The sequence below is a fragment of the Bactrocera oleae genome, chromosome 5 (assembly GCF_042242935.1).
Source record: "Bactrocera oleae isolate idBacOlea1 chromosome 5, idBacOlea1, whole genome shotgun sequence".
Taxonomy (NCBI): domain Eukaryota; kingdom Metazoa; phylum Arthropoda; class Insecta; order Diptera; family Tephritidae; genus Bactrocera; species Bactrocera oleae.
This window is the reverse complement of record NC_091539.1, coordinates 54,261,826-54,276,150: the sequence shown is the minus strand read 5'-3', so window position 1 is coordinate 54,276,150 and position 14,325 is coordinate 54,261,826. Positions and strand designations below refer to the sequence as shown.

The window sequence follows — 14,325 nt, the reverse complement described above, 5'->3', positions numbered from 1 at the left end:
GCTGTTGCAGTTTGAACACTGTTAATTAAATTAACTTTGCGTTTTTTCTGTTAAGTATAACATAAATGTATACCTTTAAGTGGTTAACAGATAAAGGAATTATTCACGAGTTATAAAACTGCTACACATTTATTAAAAGTTGAGGCTGATTTGTTAAAAAATTATGAAAGGTTGACATTAGGTTGAAAAATTAAAATAGAATGCATAAAAAAGGCCTTAACTCAATTTAAGCTACTATAATCACAGAAATTTCCTAATATTTTATGGAAGCTGGACGTCGCCATATGTAAAGACTAAGGTGATTTGAATAAATTTTCTGGTATAATTCAGTGTGCGTAAAAAGTATACAAGTTACTTGTATCTGTAACCGTTAAAAATTATTTGAAACTATAGAAACTTAAGAAAATATAAAGTGTAAAGTATTTTAGTGGGGTTGCCACCTATTTAATTTTTATTATTAATAATGAATAATTGAGCGAATTATTCGAACGTGTATACCAAACCAAATTTATTTGAAATATTCTTGAGAAGGGTTGCCAGCTGTTTTTTATGAAATCAATAAAATAAATTCACTATTACGATATTGGCATCAAATAAGAGTCTTCGTGTAATCTGTAAATTCTGAAAACTAAAATCAATATTATCAACATCTGATCGATTGTGACGCGAACTAACAAAAAAAACTACACTTTCTCGTCTACTAATACGAAAAACTTTATTATTGCTTTCAAAATAGGCTCCTGGTCAATACAAGCATGTCAACAGTTCATCCTATTTTCTATACAACTGTTAGATGCCTATATTATTTTATGAACATTTTTCATTAGTTTCAAGTTATAAAATACTAAGCATTGAAAATATAGTCTACTCCTTCCCAAAAATATTAATTAACAAATTTATATAAATTTCATGAATTTAGAAAAAACTAATGATGTTACGCTGACAAATCTGTTAACTTCTTTATACTAACATCACTGCCGTTTTAAGCTAAACCACTAACAGCATTCTTTTTCTTTTGATGCTTTGACATTTTCTGTTAATAGTTATACTTATGAGCATAAATTTAACTGCCTTTGTATATAAGTAATTAACTAACAGTATGATAAACATTTAACTATATTCTGTAAAGCTGTTATGAGAAATCTATTAACAGCTATGCTGTAGCAAAAATACATAATTTCAACAGTAACAGTTTCAAACTAGCATAAGCCAGTTAATATTAACATTTTTTTGCTAAACTTCCATTTATCTATTAACTTAAACTCAACAACTTACACACCTGAAAGTAGGCAACAAATATACTCAAGCATATGCAGTGAAGCATAATTTCCCTCTCTCCGACTTATAAAACACAAGAGCAGCTTAGCTTATCAAATTGGCTAGAATATCAGGTAGTTAAGGCAAAGAGCGCGCCGCTCACATGCCAACAGCAACAATTGTTTATTTGAGCAGGTAAGCCGCGCTCTTAGCAGTTGTTCGAAAATGTTTGCTTTACAAGCACGGCGTTACACACACAGCCACTGACAAGCCACCGACTGCATGCGCTGCTATTAGGGATTTTTCGTTTACCTGTACGCCAGGTAAATTCAGTGTATCGCATGCGGTAAAGAGTAGTGGACGTGATGGCGCAAGTAACAGAAGCAACAACGCCAGTGAAGAACAACAATGCAAGGCAATTGCAATAAAAACAAATCACAACTGAGGAAAAAAATATGTGGCACAAACTAACTAGAGAAATTATATGTTTGCTGTGAAGAAGAAGAAGAAGAAGAGCGCTAGAAAAGCAGCGCGTGCGTGTGTATGTGCTCGAGTGTGAAGAAAAAGTAAATGAAGTGCATGAGAGTATGAATACTAAAGTACTAGTTGAAGTGATTTTGAGAAAGAAGTATTGACTAAATTCATATATCCGGTGGATTAGTGAAATCAAAACTCAAGTGAAGCGGGAAAGGTATTTGTTATTGTAATTGTGCTTAGAATTGAAGTAATGTTGATTAGTTTTTTGAGCATTACTAATATTTTACTGCTATATGCTCATCAGTTCTTGCGAAAACTGTGCTGAGACACAACTAAAATTGATAAATAAAATAAAAAGAGCGCTCGAGAGCGTCTAACTTTGAGTGTTAATTAACGCTGTGAACTTCTTGTAGCCAGCAACGTGCAACTTTTGACACCTGATGTCAGCTATGAAGTGAGCAGAACACGTACAAAACAAAATAGTATTTAAAACAAATGAAAAACATAAAGAAAAAAGCTTTGAAAACATAGTAAGATGATCTTCTTTGTCATATATATATTAAAGCAATGACATATGATGTACATAGGTATTTGCCTAAACTATATAAAATTTGAGCAAAAAACAACACAAAGTGTGCATAAAAACAAATAAAAGCAAATAAAGGCAAATAAAATTGTAGAAAAGTCGATGAGTGCAACAAAAGTAACAACCACAAGTTCAAGTTTCCCTGCTTAGTAACCATATACGCAGGCGAGACATATAAATTATATACCCGGACAGCGAAGAACAGGTGTAAAAGTCGAAAGCTGCGCTCGAAAGTGTGCAAACACGAAGAAGAAGCACAAAGCTAAAGCGGAAGGGAAGTAAATCAACAACAGTTGTGCTGTAGTTCCGAAATTGTTTTTGTTTCTGTTTTTGCTTTTTTATATACGCGCGTTCTTCGCTTTTTTTGCGCAAAGCGAAAAAGATACACTTGCCACACCGACCACTTGCAAACGGACGGACATAAGGATAAGCAGACGCGCTGAGAAAAGGTGCACAACCCTCATCAAGTGTGTGCTCATATGTACATATATTGCATATAAACATATGTATGCATACATATACATATAGAAAAGGGTCGGCCTGTGAAGCTAACAAGTGTGTGTATCAATAAAAATAAATATTAAAAGCAAAAACAAATATACTGTATTGAAAACTAAATACAATCAATATTCTTAATACTTATGTGAGTGCCTGCATATGTGCAAATACACCCTAACACACACATCCATACAACAACAACCAATACTTGTGTGCATTCAGGCATAAAAACGCTGCATAAGCATTACATATGCCAATTATTTTAACACATAACTTGGCGAAAGTGTTGCAATATAATAAATTTTATGCAAAAATGTCCACTACTGTAACAATATTAACAAAAACAACTTAAAAAAAAAACATTTAAAAAAATAAAAGAAGGTAACAAATAATATTTTCCAAGTAAATCACTGCCAAAACTTATAAAAATGGATACTGTTGCTATTAAAACCGCGCCACCGCATGCGCCGCTTGCTGCCACACAACAACAAAATGCCATTCAACAACAACAGCAAACGCTGCCCGCTAAAGCGTCCAAAAATAATGCTGATTTCTATACGAAAACTAGTGTTGGCGCATTTTTTCAAACCTGCAAGGTGAGTTGGTTTTGTTTCTTTTTTTTTAATTTTTTTTTGGTTGTTTGTAATGTTAGCTGTGAAGAAATTGTGGAAATTTGTGTTTTGAGTTGTAAGCATTTGGGTGACACATATTTAATATTTATGGTTAAAGGAATTCTCCATAGTTTTTATATATATTTTTTTGGTATGATGGTTTCTTTTTTCTTTCGTTTTTTATAAATTTTCAAAATTTAATGTTTTTTTAAGACACATGCAAAAATATATTTTTTCTTTTGTAAATTTGAGTGTGAGTCTTTAAAAGTTTGTAGAGGTTTGGAATGTTTCAGTTACAACAACAAAAACAAAAGCATGTATAAAAATTTTTCATATAGTTAAAACAACCTAAAACCAAATTTTTTGTATGTTATTTTTTTAACACCCAAAAATATGTTTTGTAATATAATATAAAATATATATAAATATTTTAATAATTTGTAATAAGAAAATAAAGCGATTTTTGGAAAACTTATTTTGTCTTAAAAATTGAAATGAACTGTGGCGACTAAGGCTATGCTTAGTGTTTATCTAGATTTTTTTTAGAAAATATTTTTTTATTTATTCTAAGAGCATTACTATAAACATAGAGACTGTTAGAGTACCATTCAATACATTACAACAACAATACTGTACTCTACAATACAATACTTTTTTACAGCTTAAAGATTTTGTTCCTAAACCTAAGACTTAAGCGACAAACTTGAGTTACTGAGAAAATAAGTAAGAAATTTTAAAAGTTTTCCAAAAATATTAGTTTTTACTAGTGAAGGGGAGTGTTAGAGATCACACGTAATTTCAAAACAGCTCTTTGCTTTTCAAGGGGCGTATTTATACATTTTTTTTAATTAATAGGTATTTTGATAACTTTTCAGCACCGATTACTGTTAAAAAAGTTTCATAATTCTGAAAAACATTGATCAAATTGCATAGATCATTTTATGCGCTTCATATATTTACTCCAATTTAATGGAACTAAAATAATAATAAGTAAAATGAAATAAATCAAAATAAATTTTTTTTCGGTTGTTTGACAGTTGAACAATAAACTTTTCAAAAAATATTAGTTAGCAGTTAACACTTTTGTGAAGTAGATATGCATTATTATTACATTTTTTCGACATCATCACCTTTAAATCCATAGCAAATACATTAATTTTTTAAATAGAATTTATATAAAATAATCGCAAATTTTCGATAATTTTCATAGAATGGATAGAATGAGATAATAAAATAGTAAAAAATTTAACTATAATTGAAATTTTATATTTAATTCTTGTTCTTATTTTTATAATTAAAATATATTACTTACTACAATAATATTTTATTGCTAAAAACTCTAAGACTCCGTATAAATCTTTGAAAAAAATATTTCAACTCAAAAAATAATAACATAAAAATAAAATTGAGCATAAAATATTACGATTTAATCAAAATATTCCATTGAAATGAATCGCCCACTCATCCATACTAGAAATTCCCAGATAAAATATTTGCAAATATTTTATAAACACGAACAACAACCATGCAAACAAATAACTGGCATATGAATGTAGCACAAACAATATAATTGTTGTAATTTAAACAGATTGCACCGGTGCGCATGCGTCAATGCGCATAAACGCTTATTAATTGAGTAGCCAGCGGGTAAGCACTTGCGATGTAATTTACATAATTATGCGCGGAATGCAACTTTTTTCGTTTAAAGCTCTACACAGGTTTGTACACAGCTACATGTGTATGTGTAAGTCAGCCGAATAGCTGTTGGCCATAAAGCTTGCACCCCTGCTTGCTTGTAATTTATGTAAGTCACACTTCACAAACACACACACACATTCACATGTGATCTATGACTCTATTCGCGGCTTAGTTTCAATGAGTTTACCCCTTGCGTTTCATATACTACATTGTTTTATAACTTGAATGAAACTTGAATTCATTGAGCGCCTTTTATTTAATAAGAATTAAATGCCAACTGCTTCTAAGTTGGTTAATGTTGCTTGTTAGTATTTTGTTGTTGTTATGCTAGTAATTTTCTAAGTTGTTTAGAAGCAACACTGTAACAAAATAAATGACATTTTGTGTTTATATACAATTATATATATATATATTCTCCACTTCCCCTCTACTTCAACATATTTTGTTTTGCTTGAAAATATTTTATATTCTCAATTTATGTTTTTGTTTACGTGCACAAGTCACTAACTACACACAAACATAGACTCAAATTCTTAATTTTGTATTTAAATACTTATAGTTGAAAATTTCAACACACACTGAATTTTAAAGCAGTGACAATTGTTGATGAGCAGCAAAAGTCACGCGCATTTCTTTCATTAATACTAGTAGAAAGCTTTTTAAAGATCCACAAACACATACATACATACATACATATGTTTGTAGAAGTAATTTCGTATATTTAATGACTGCTTTCGGCCACAAACAAGTGTTCTTGCAACAGTTGCCGTTGTCGCCTGACTTGCTGCTTGACTGATTTGTTGGTGGCTTGTCATTATTTTTTACTTAAGTCTGTATGCATATAAGTATGAGTATTTCATGCGCTTTGTTTTGGTTGACGACAATGCTTGTAATGCACAAATTACGCTACTGCTTATACAAGTACATATATTAGTAAGTATATACTATAGATATACAATACATATATACATATGGAGTGTAAATGCATATATGGTACAAGCTAGCTTGACTTCGTTTTTCTTTTTTCATTTTCATTTTGAAAATTTTGTGGTTGACGTTAGAGGACTTTTTAATAGCATTTTTCGTTGTATAGCAGTTTTTAGGGCATTTTCCTCACAACTAGTTGCGGTGGTAGCTAAATTTAATTTCTGCTGACACCTAAGTGTTTTATAAGTTATTGTTGTTGTTCATTTTCCAAGCCGTTGACTTTGTTTTGACTGGCATTTGATTGATATTTTAAAAATTCTTTTATGTTTATATGAAAAAATAATTTCAAATAAAATGAAATAGTTTTTATTTCAAAATTTTTTTTTTAATATTTTTTTTTTCTATTTGAAAAGTTTTGTAACTAATTTATTCAATATAATATAGAAAAAAAGTTAAATTTAAAAACAAATTTTATTTAAAATATTGTTGTAATAAAAATTATTTTTATTTTCAAATTTGCGTAAATAATTCTAAGTAGTGTCTTTTAAGTTACGAAATCTATTATTGATTTAAGTAATATTAATTATATCTTTTAGTTATATATTAAACATTTAGTGTTAATTTTTTCTTATTGATTTTATATTTGTTCCGTTTTGAAATTTTGATTATTAAAATTATTAAATTTTTATTAAAAAAATTTTTTTTTTACTATAATTGAATACTTTTACAACTTTATTATAATAAACTTTTAAGAATGTAAGTTAAAATAAAGTATTTAGTGTTTTATTAGTTTTTCAATAAAAAAACATATTAACGAAGATTTTTTAATAATCAAAATTTTTATATTTATTTATTCATATAAAATCAAAAATCAAAAAAATTTATTTATTTTATTTATACCAATTTTTTTAAAATTTTCCTACCTGCCGCAGCATTATATACTCAAATATGTAGACAAATGTGCATTTATAAAAATTTATGTATACTATTACTTGAGTATATATACCCATACTGCTATTTCAAAGTCGCTCGATTTTATGTGTCTTGTCAAAGTTGTAAGTTTTCCATTTTCTTGTCATCAAAGAGTGCTGGTTGATATTTTTGTTGCTTTTTTGATTAAGCATTTTTTTGACAAGTCATTTGAGGAAGTGTAGTTTGTCGCAAGTAATGGGCTTACCGCTGACAATTTTATTTTAGACTGTGTTTTTATATTTATACTATGTAACTTGTTAGCTGGAAACGTTTTAAACAATTAAAGTGAATGAGTTACGAAAATTGAAGTTCATTTTTAATTTTTTGAAGTATTTAATTTACATGAAAGGTGTTAAACAAAGTCTGCAAACATAAATATAGTGTATACTACTAAATATAGTGAAATAAAACCTTACTTTGTACTATCGGTCTTAAATACTTTAATGTCTTAAAATACTTTATAAAAGCCAAAAATAGTTTAAATGTCTTAATTTAGGTTTTAAAATTATTATTTGATGGTAATTTTTCAAAAAAAAACTATAATTTGTTTATTTTAAATGTTGACTTTAAATCTTATAGTTGATCAAAAAATTACTAATATTGATTAAAAAAATTATAATATAATTTAATTATAATTAAAAAAATTAAAAAATATAATATTTAATTTAATTCATTATATTTTATTAATACTTTATTTGAATTTTTTCTAAATATTATTTTCATTTTTATTTAATAATAAAAAAAATCTGTATGTTAGTTATGAAGGCTTAAAAATTCAGAAGCGATAACACCAAAAAACAGTATTTTTCACCTTCGCTATTAATCTTTTGCCTATATTTTGCCATGGAATAATAAAAAACTTAAGTTTATATGTATACAAAAGTGTATATATACATATATAAGGCCTTAGAGCGCAGTCTACCATTTCACGTCTGTGCTGGCATTTATGCTTCAGTTAGTTGGACTATGAGTCACACATTCACATAGCGGCAACAACCACATACCCGTGCAATTACAGAAGAAAAAAAGCAACACGAATCGAATTGATGAGAAAACCCCTTTGGTGTGTATGGGTGTGTGTATATATAATATTATAATATGTGTGTGTTTGTGAGCAAGACAGCTGCGTTTGACTTGGAATAATTATTTTGCAGCAATTATCAGTTGGTGTTTGTTGCCAAGATAGATTCAAAATCAAGATATTATATTTGCCGAGTAGTACAATGGTTATTTCGTGTACTTTTCGTTGTTGTTATAAATGTTATAAGCCCCATTTGACTTTGATTTTTTAGCGATTGGCCTTAGCTCTTTTTTTAATTTATTTTGTTAGTTGCTTTGGTTAGGAAAGGTTCTTTATTTTTATATTTAAACAGAATAATAAGCTAATTTATTAAGTAAACAACTTAGCGTGTCATTTATTTTATTATCTAGGTAAAGTTAAATTGATATTTCTTAGCAATTATTTATATAACATAATTAATAAAAATAATTTTTATAATTCTACATAATTATAAACGAAAAAAATAAGGTCACTTATACCAAAAGTAAATAAATTTACTAATTAGTCATAAATTATTAAACATTAAATTTTAAATTATTAAAAACATACTAGATATATGTATGTTTCCACTTACCAACATTGACTGGGTTAATTTAGAAAATAATCCTTGATAACTTGAAACTATTATAAAGTTTTAATTTTTGCGGTCAGTGACAATAATTATGATGGTTGAACAAATTATACAATATATCACAATTTTATTTAGAAAAAATTTTGGTAGACTACAAATGTTAACTAAATAATTATAAAAAAATACAACTCTTTCCTATAAAAATAAAATAATACTTTATAATTTCTTAAAAAAAATTTTATTATTTATTTTAGTACAATTTTTACATACGCAGAATATACGCACATAAAAAATTTGATAATTACAAGATATTTTAAATTTGTAAGCTTTTTCTGTATATTTAACATTATGGCACACATGCAGATAATATACTTATAATCATATATTAACCCTGAATATACCCTAAGTTTACCACGATTTATCCACGAATCTGTTCATCTGTACGCTAACTTGACCCTCAGATTTTGAGCACACGCCCTTTTTTCCCCAAGAAACTTCTCATTTGTCGAAATCATCGATATTGGACAACTAATAGATATATAGATGCCAAACAAACTGATCGATCAAAATCAACATAAAAAATTTTGTATCCTATCCTATCAAGGGTATTATAGATTCGGTGCAACCGAAGTTAACGTGTTTTCTTTATTTTTTGTTAGTATAAAGTATTATTCTATATAAATTTTATTTTCAATTTTATACTATTTTACTTAGGAGTGAGCCTAAATCTTCTGTTTTCTCACACACGCATGTATTTAGGTGTTCCTCCGTTATCCATAAAAAATAATGTAAAAATTTCAGCTACGTAGCACCTAACGACAGCTGCTCCACTGCTGCCGTTTGATTCGCGGAGTAAATCTCTACAAGTGCTACCAACAAGCTGCCTGTAAAGTCTGCTCTTGATTGGCTCTCACGTACATTTAACGCAATTTCTAATACAAAATTTCCACATAAAAGCATTTAGTACAGTGTCTGTTTTGAAAACAAAATATGAAAATCAAAAATACAACAAAAAGTCTAGGTCTTACAGATTTTCTTGAGTTGCTCTCACACACTTATTACTTTTTTTATTCTTTTACACATTTTCTTTTCTTTTTTGTGTTTCAATTATTTCTCTTTTCCTGCATTCTTCGTCCTTCTGCTTGTTAATCCGCTAACAATGAATGCGCATGCGTGACGTAATAATGCATTGCCTGTCATTAAGGTAAGCAACATATATCAAAATTGTTGTTATTGTTGTTAGGTTTGCTGTTGATCAGAATGAAATGAGTGAGAAATAAATTTTTTGGTTACTTGCAACACCTGAGGTATTTATGTGTTCGTGAGCATGTGCGTGAGTTTTGTAAACCACAGTAATTACAAAAACCAAAAGACAAGAAAATTTTCGGTTTTGTTGACGCATATGTGAAGCTATTACAAGGTATGCCTTTACAAAACATATAAAGGGCACAAAATTAGCAACATTTGCGCAACCAAAAATAGTTAAGTAAACAGCTTTGAGCTCGTAAAGTAGCTTGTTAACTTGCTAGCAACACTTGGAGTGCACTGTGAGAAAAAAAAGTGTCAAAAAAATGCGAGTGTTGAAAAAAAAATATTTCTTGAGAGTTTTTTTTTGCAAACTTTTTCTCGCATGCTATAATTATTATTTTTTAAATAATTTTTTGCATTTATTTTATTTATTTATTTTTTGTTACTTTTTATTTAATTTTTTCGTTGTTATTGTATTTGTGATTTACATTTATATTTTATTTTATATATATATATACATATGTACATGCATATGTGGTTTTTGCATTAACATTTATCCACCTTATGCAATGACTTGCCACAGTTTGCAATTGCATTTAGCTAAGTCGGTGGCGTAAAAAGCCGCAAAGCGAAATTTCACACGCGCATTTCAATAAATTGCGTTGCATGAAAATTACAGCAGAATTAATTGATCGCAGCGGCTGAGTGCCTCCAGTGAGACAGCAGGGAAGCGAAATGGCGCTTGAGCAAACACACGCACACACATACAAGGAGAAATGTTATCTTAAAAGTTTGCTTGTTTTCGGTGTCAACGAGCCACGACAGCTTTTCCCTCACTTCGGAAAAACTGAGGTGTCAGTATAAGCATATGCATACATATGTATATGTGTACAAGTGTGTAAGTGTTTGTGTACTTCAAAGATTGTTAACATTTTTCCTATGCACGCATGCCCACTTAATTTATCACTCTCTGCTCTTGTGACGTCCAAATAAGCGGAAATTTCTATATACGTTTTCTTGTATCTCTTTTGTTGTTATTTTGTGGCTTTTTGCCGCCGTGCTAATGAAAGCGAATACGCTAAAATGTGCAGAGCCAGGAAAATCCTAATCAACTCATGGCAAACATATAACACTGGTGTGCTAAATATATGCATGGCTTTGATAATTTTGTTGTTTATTTGTTGTTTGTAATCGTGTTGCGTACGAGTTGTTGTTATTATGAATTTACTTACATACATATGAGTTTACATAGTACATACATGCGTTATGTGTAACCAGCGAGCATTTTTCTTTAGATAATATTATTTAAAATATGTGAAACATTGTTGTTGAATTTTTGCTTGTCCGCCTTTTATAAAAACTTTGTCGATACTTTTTTTATTTTCGATATATTTCTATCGAAAATAAACTTGACATGGATTTTTATAAAATTTTCAAAGGCAGGTAAGCACAAGTCCGACAATAATTTTTTTATATTCCAAGTTTATTTGCGATATGACATTTATCGAATTTTTATGTTTGCCGTAAAAAAATTATCAAAAAATTTTTCTTTTATCGAAAATAAATTTGAAACAGTTAGGCTTATTTTTTGTTATAATAAAATATTTTTATTTTTTTTTATTTTATTTTTACTTTACTCTAAATCGAACAATAATTGATTATAATTTTTGTAAATATCATCAAGCGTTTAGGGATTTCTTAAAAAAATTTTAATTTCCTTCCGCCTATTGCGAGGCAAATAAGAGATTTTATTAAGGACCAAAATTTTATAAAAAAATGTTGCATTGTCTTTATAGATTTACAAAACCTCAGATACCATAAAAAAATATTTGCAAAAATTTCACACTGGGCAATGTAACAACGAATTTCTATGAAATCAGTTTTTTTATTATCAAAATTTCTTTTGTAACCGAAGAATAGAGTCAAGAGCCCAAAGTCCCAAGAACCCTCCGATCTCATTAGTGGGGCGGACAGCTTATTCCATATGTTAAATGTACAATTCATTTGTTGTACTGATGAATATGATACCCACACTTTTCCTTCACTCTTCCAATATTCTATATTTTTCTTACTTCTGTCGTGAGAATTCTGAAACGGCATCTGATGTTGGTCAAGCGACATTGATTTTTTTTTATAAAATATTATATATGATGGATAAGGGCTTTAAAAAGAATTCACCATAACCAGCAGTTATCTGTCCTAGGACTAAAAACATTTCATCGCTCAACCCGGTAGTGCTTAAATTTGAATTTAGAGCTCCTCTTATATAGTATTTTTTCCATGCTTTCACTAAGTGCTTATCGATTTGACCTATTGTTAGTGTATGAGTTTTTCATCATCGCATTGTGGACATTTGAAAAAGGTGTGCTCTCTATCATCGACTCCAATGGCTCCACAGCCATTGCTTTGTCGGAGAATCGTTTTTGGAACGAAATAAAAAAAATTTCAACATATTTCTGGTCAAAAAACTAAAAAAAACCTCTACATATATAATATGTACTTTTAATTAAAAAATGTCAATTTATAACTATAGTTATGTATTCTCTCAATGACATTTTACTTTTTATCTTTATAAATGTCAAAACCTAAATTTTTTCTTGAACTTCATCAAACATTTCTATCAAATATAAAGAAACCAAACCGGAAATATAATATTACTGTTACTAAACGAAACGAGCAGAAGCTAGAGTAATGTGAAAAATATATCGTTTAGCAAAAATCTGATTTCTTTTATTCTAAACGGTATTTACATATATATGCTTGCGCCTTTACATAAAAAATAATTTTTTTTAAATTAAATTATTTCTCAATAAATGTATTCGCATAATATATTTGTAAAATGTGCGGCATATTTTTCGCATAAATATTTATATAAACTATAAACATATATACAGGTGCATATTTATGTGCTACACTTGCCCAAAAAAGCCCAAAACAACAAAATACTTGTATATCGTTAACTGTCGATTAGTAGTTCTTTTCGTTTTTTTTTTTAATTTTTTCCAATGCCGCCCAATTAAATATTCAAAGCCGAGCCGAAATAGTAACCACATTGTTGGCATTCAGCCTATGCTATTTTGGTGTGTAAGCATTTTTTTTGTTTTTATATAAAGCAATTTGATTTAATCGCCAACAATCGGAACTTATTATGCAAATTTTTGTTGTAAAACATTTCAATTATGGTAAATTTCGTTTTGGGATTTATCAGTTACATCTGCTGATCGTCGTGGATGCAAATAGTGGTAATTGTGGTAAATATATATTAGAAAAAAAAAAACAATTTTTATTAATAAATCTATAAAATAGAAACAGATATCAACTTTTTTTCATTAAAAACAGCATAATAATAAAAAAATTTGCTTTCATTAAATTAGAAATATTTTTTTTTATATTACAAATTTTTAAAATTACTTTAATAGCTTAATAACTAATATGTATTAGTATTGTAAGGCCAGATGAAAAAATCCAACAATTTGCGACAGCTAAATTGGTCAGCGCTCAGCCAGCTCGCAGCGTATTGCTGCTTTATTGACCACCAACAACAGCGAAAGCTTGGCTGCGCCAACAAAGCCAGTGGCTGGGCTGTTTCCTATCCGCTTGAAGCTGTCAAGTGCTGCCGGCTGCAAGTCTGCTTGTTGCCACGTTTTACTCTTTGCCACAAACATATCTACTATAGTTATCGTAAGCTGTTCTTTGTATGTCTGTATGAACGTTTTTGTTTATTTGTGCCTTATGACGTTAAGTGGGAAAACTTTCACAAAACTCAAATGCCCTCCAATGCGCTCGGTTATTTGTATCAGCTGAATTTTCTTATAACCAATACAAGTGTGTGCTATTATTTTCGAGTTGTCTGGTGGTTTATGCTAGTTTGGACCTCTTGCTTTATACTCGTAATTAAGTGATTTACATAGCGGAATGAGCAGCTTTTTCTCTTCCTCTTCTTTTTTGCTGAGAAATTGAAAATGAAATTATTGAAAAATTCAAAAGGGAAATTGTTTGGTTTGAGATAAGTATGTATGGAAATCAGCTTATTATTCAGTTATGCATTATTTGATATGCAAATATTTAAGTTAAAATGTGTAATGTCGAAATTTTATCAGCAAGTTCGTGACTTAAATCTATATTTGTTTGTTTGTTTTGTTATTTGGATTTATTGTTATGACTAAAGTTATTTATTTGAATGTAGCTCACATGTGTAGTTGACACTGGTTCAGTTTTTTATTAAAAAATTTAAATTTCGGGTTGATTTTGTTTTTATTTTTTATTAATGTGTCTTGAATTTTTTTTTAACTAGCTTAGTAAAATATTTATGTTAGTGCCCTTTTCATTCATAAGCCATAAGCAGCATTTTCATGTGTAATTTTGAAAGCTTAAAAAATATTTCCCTTTTTGTTTTATTTTATTATTAACATTCAGTACT

General features: G+C 28.9%; 1 protein-coding gene across 2 annotated transcripts in view; it reads left to right on the top strand.

Annotated features, from left to right (window-relative positions):
• Nucleotides 1-14,325, top strand: part of ec (ubiquitin specific peptidase echinus) — a 161,365-nt gene that overhangs the window by 82,569 nt on the left and 64,471 nt on the right. The window contains exon 1 of one of the 2 annotated variants that reach the window (XM_036376361.2): nucleotides 1,607-3,414. The exons of the other annotated variant lie outside the window; for it this stretch is intronic. Within the exon in view, the coding sequence (XP_036232254.2) occupies nucleotides 3,247-3,414 (168 nt within the window). The 5' untranslated portion in view covers nucleotides 1,607-3,246. Of the gene's footprint in view, nucleotides 1-1,606; nucleotides 3,415-14,325 lie in introns of those variants that run through there. 2 annotated transcript variants of the gene reach the window in all.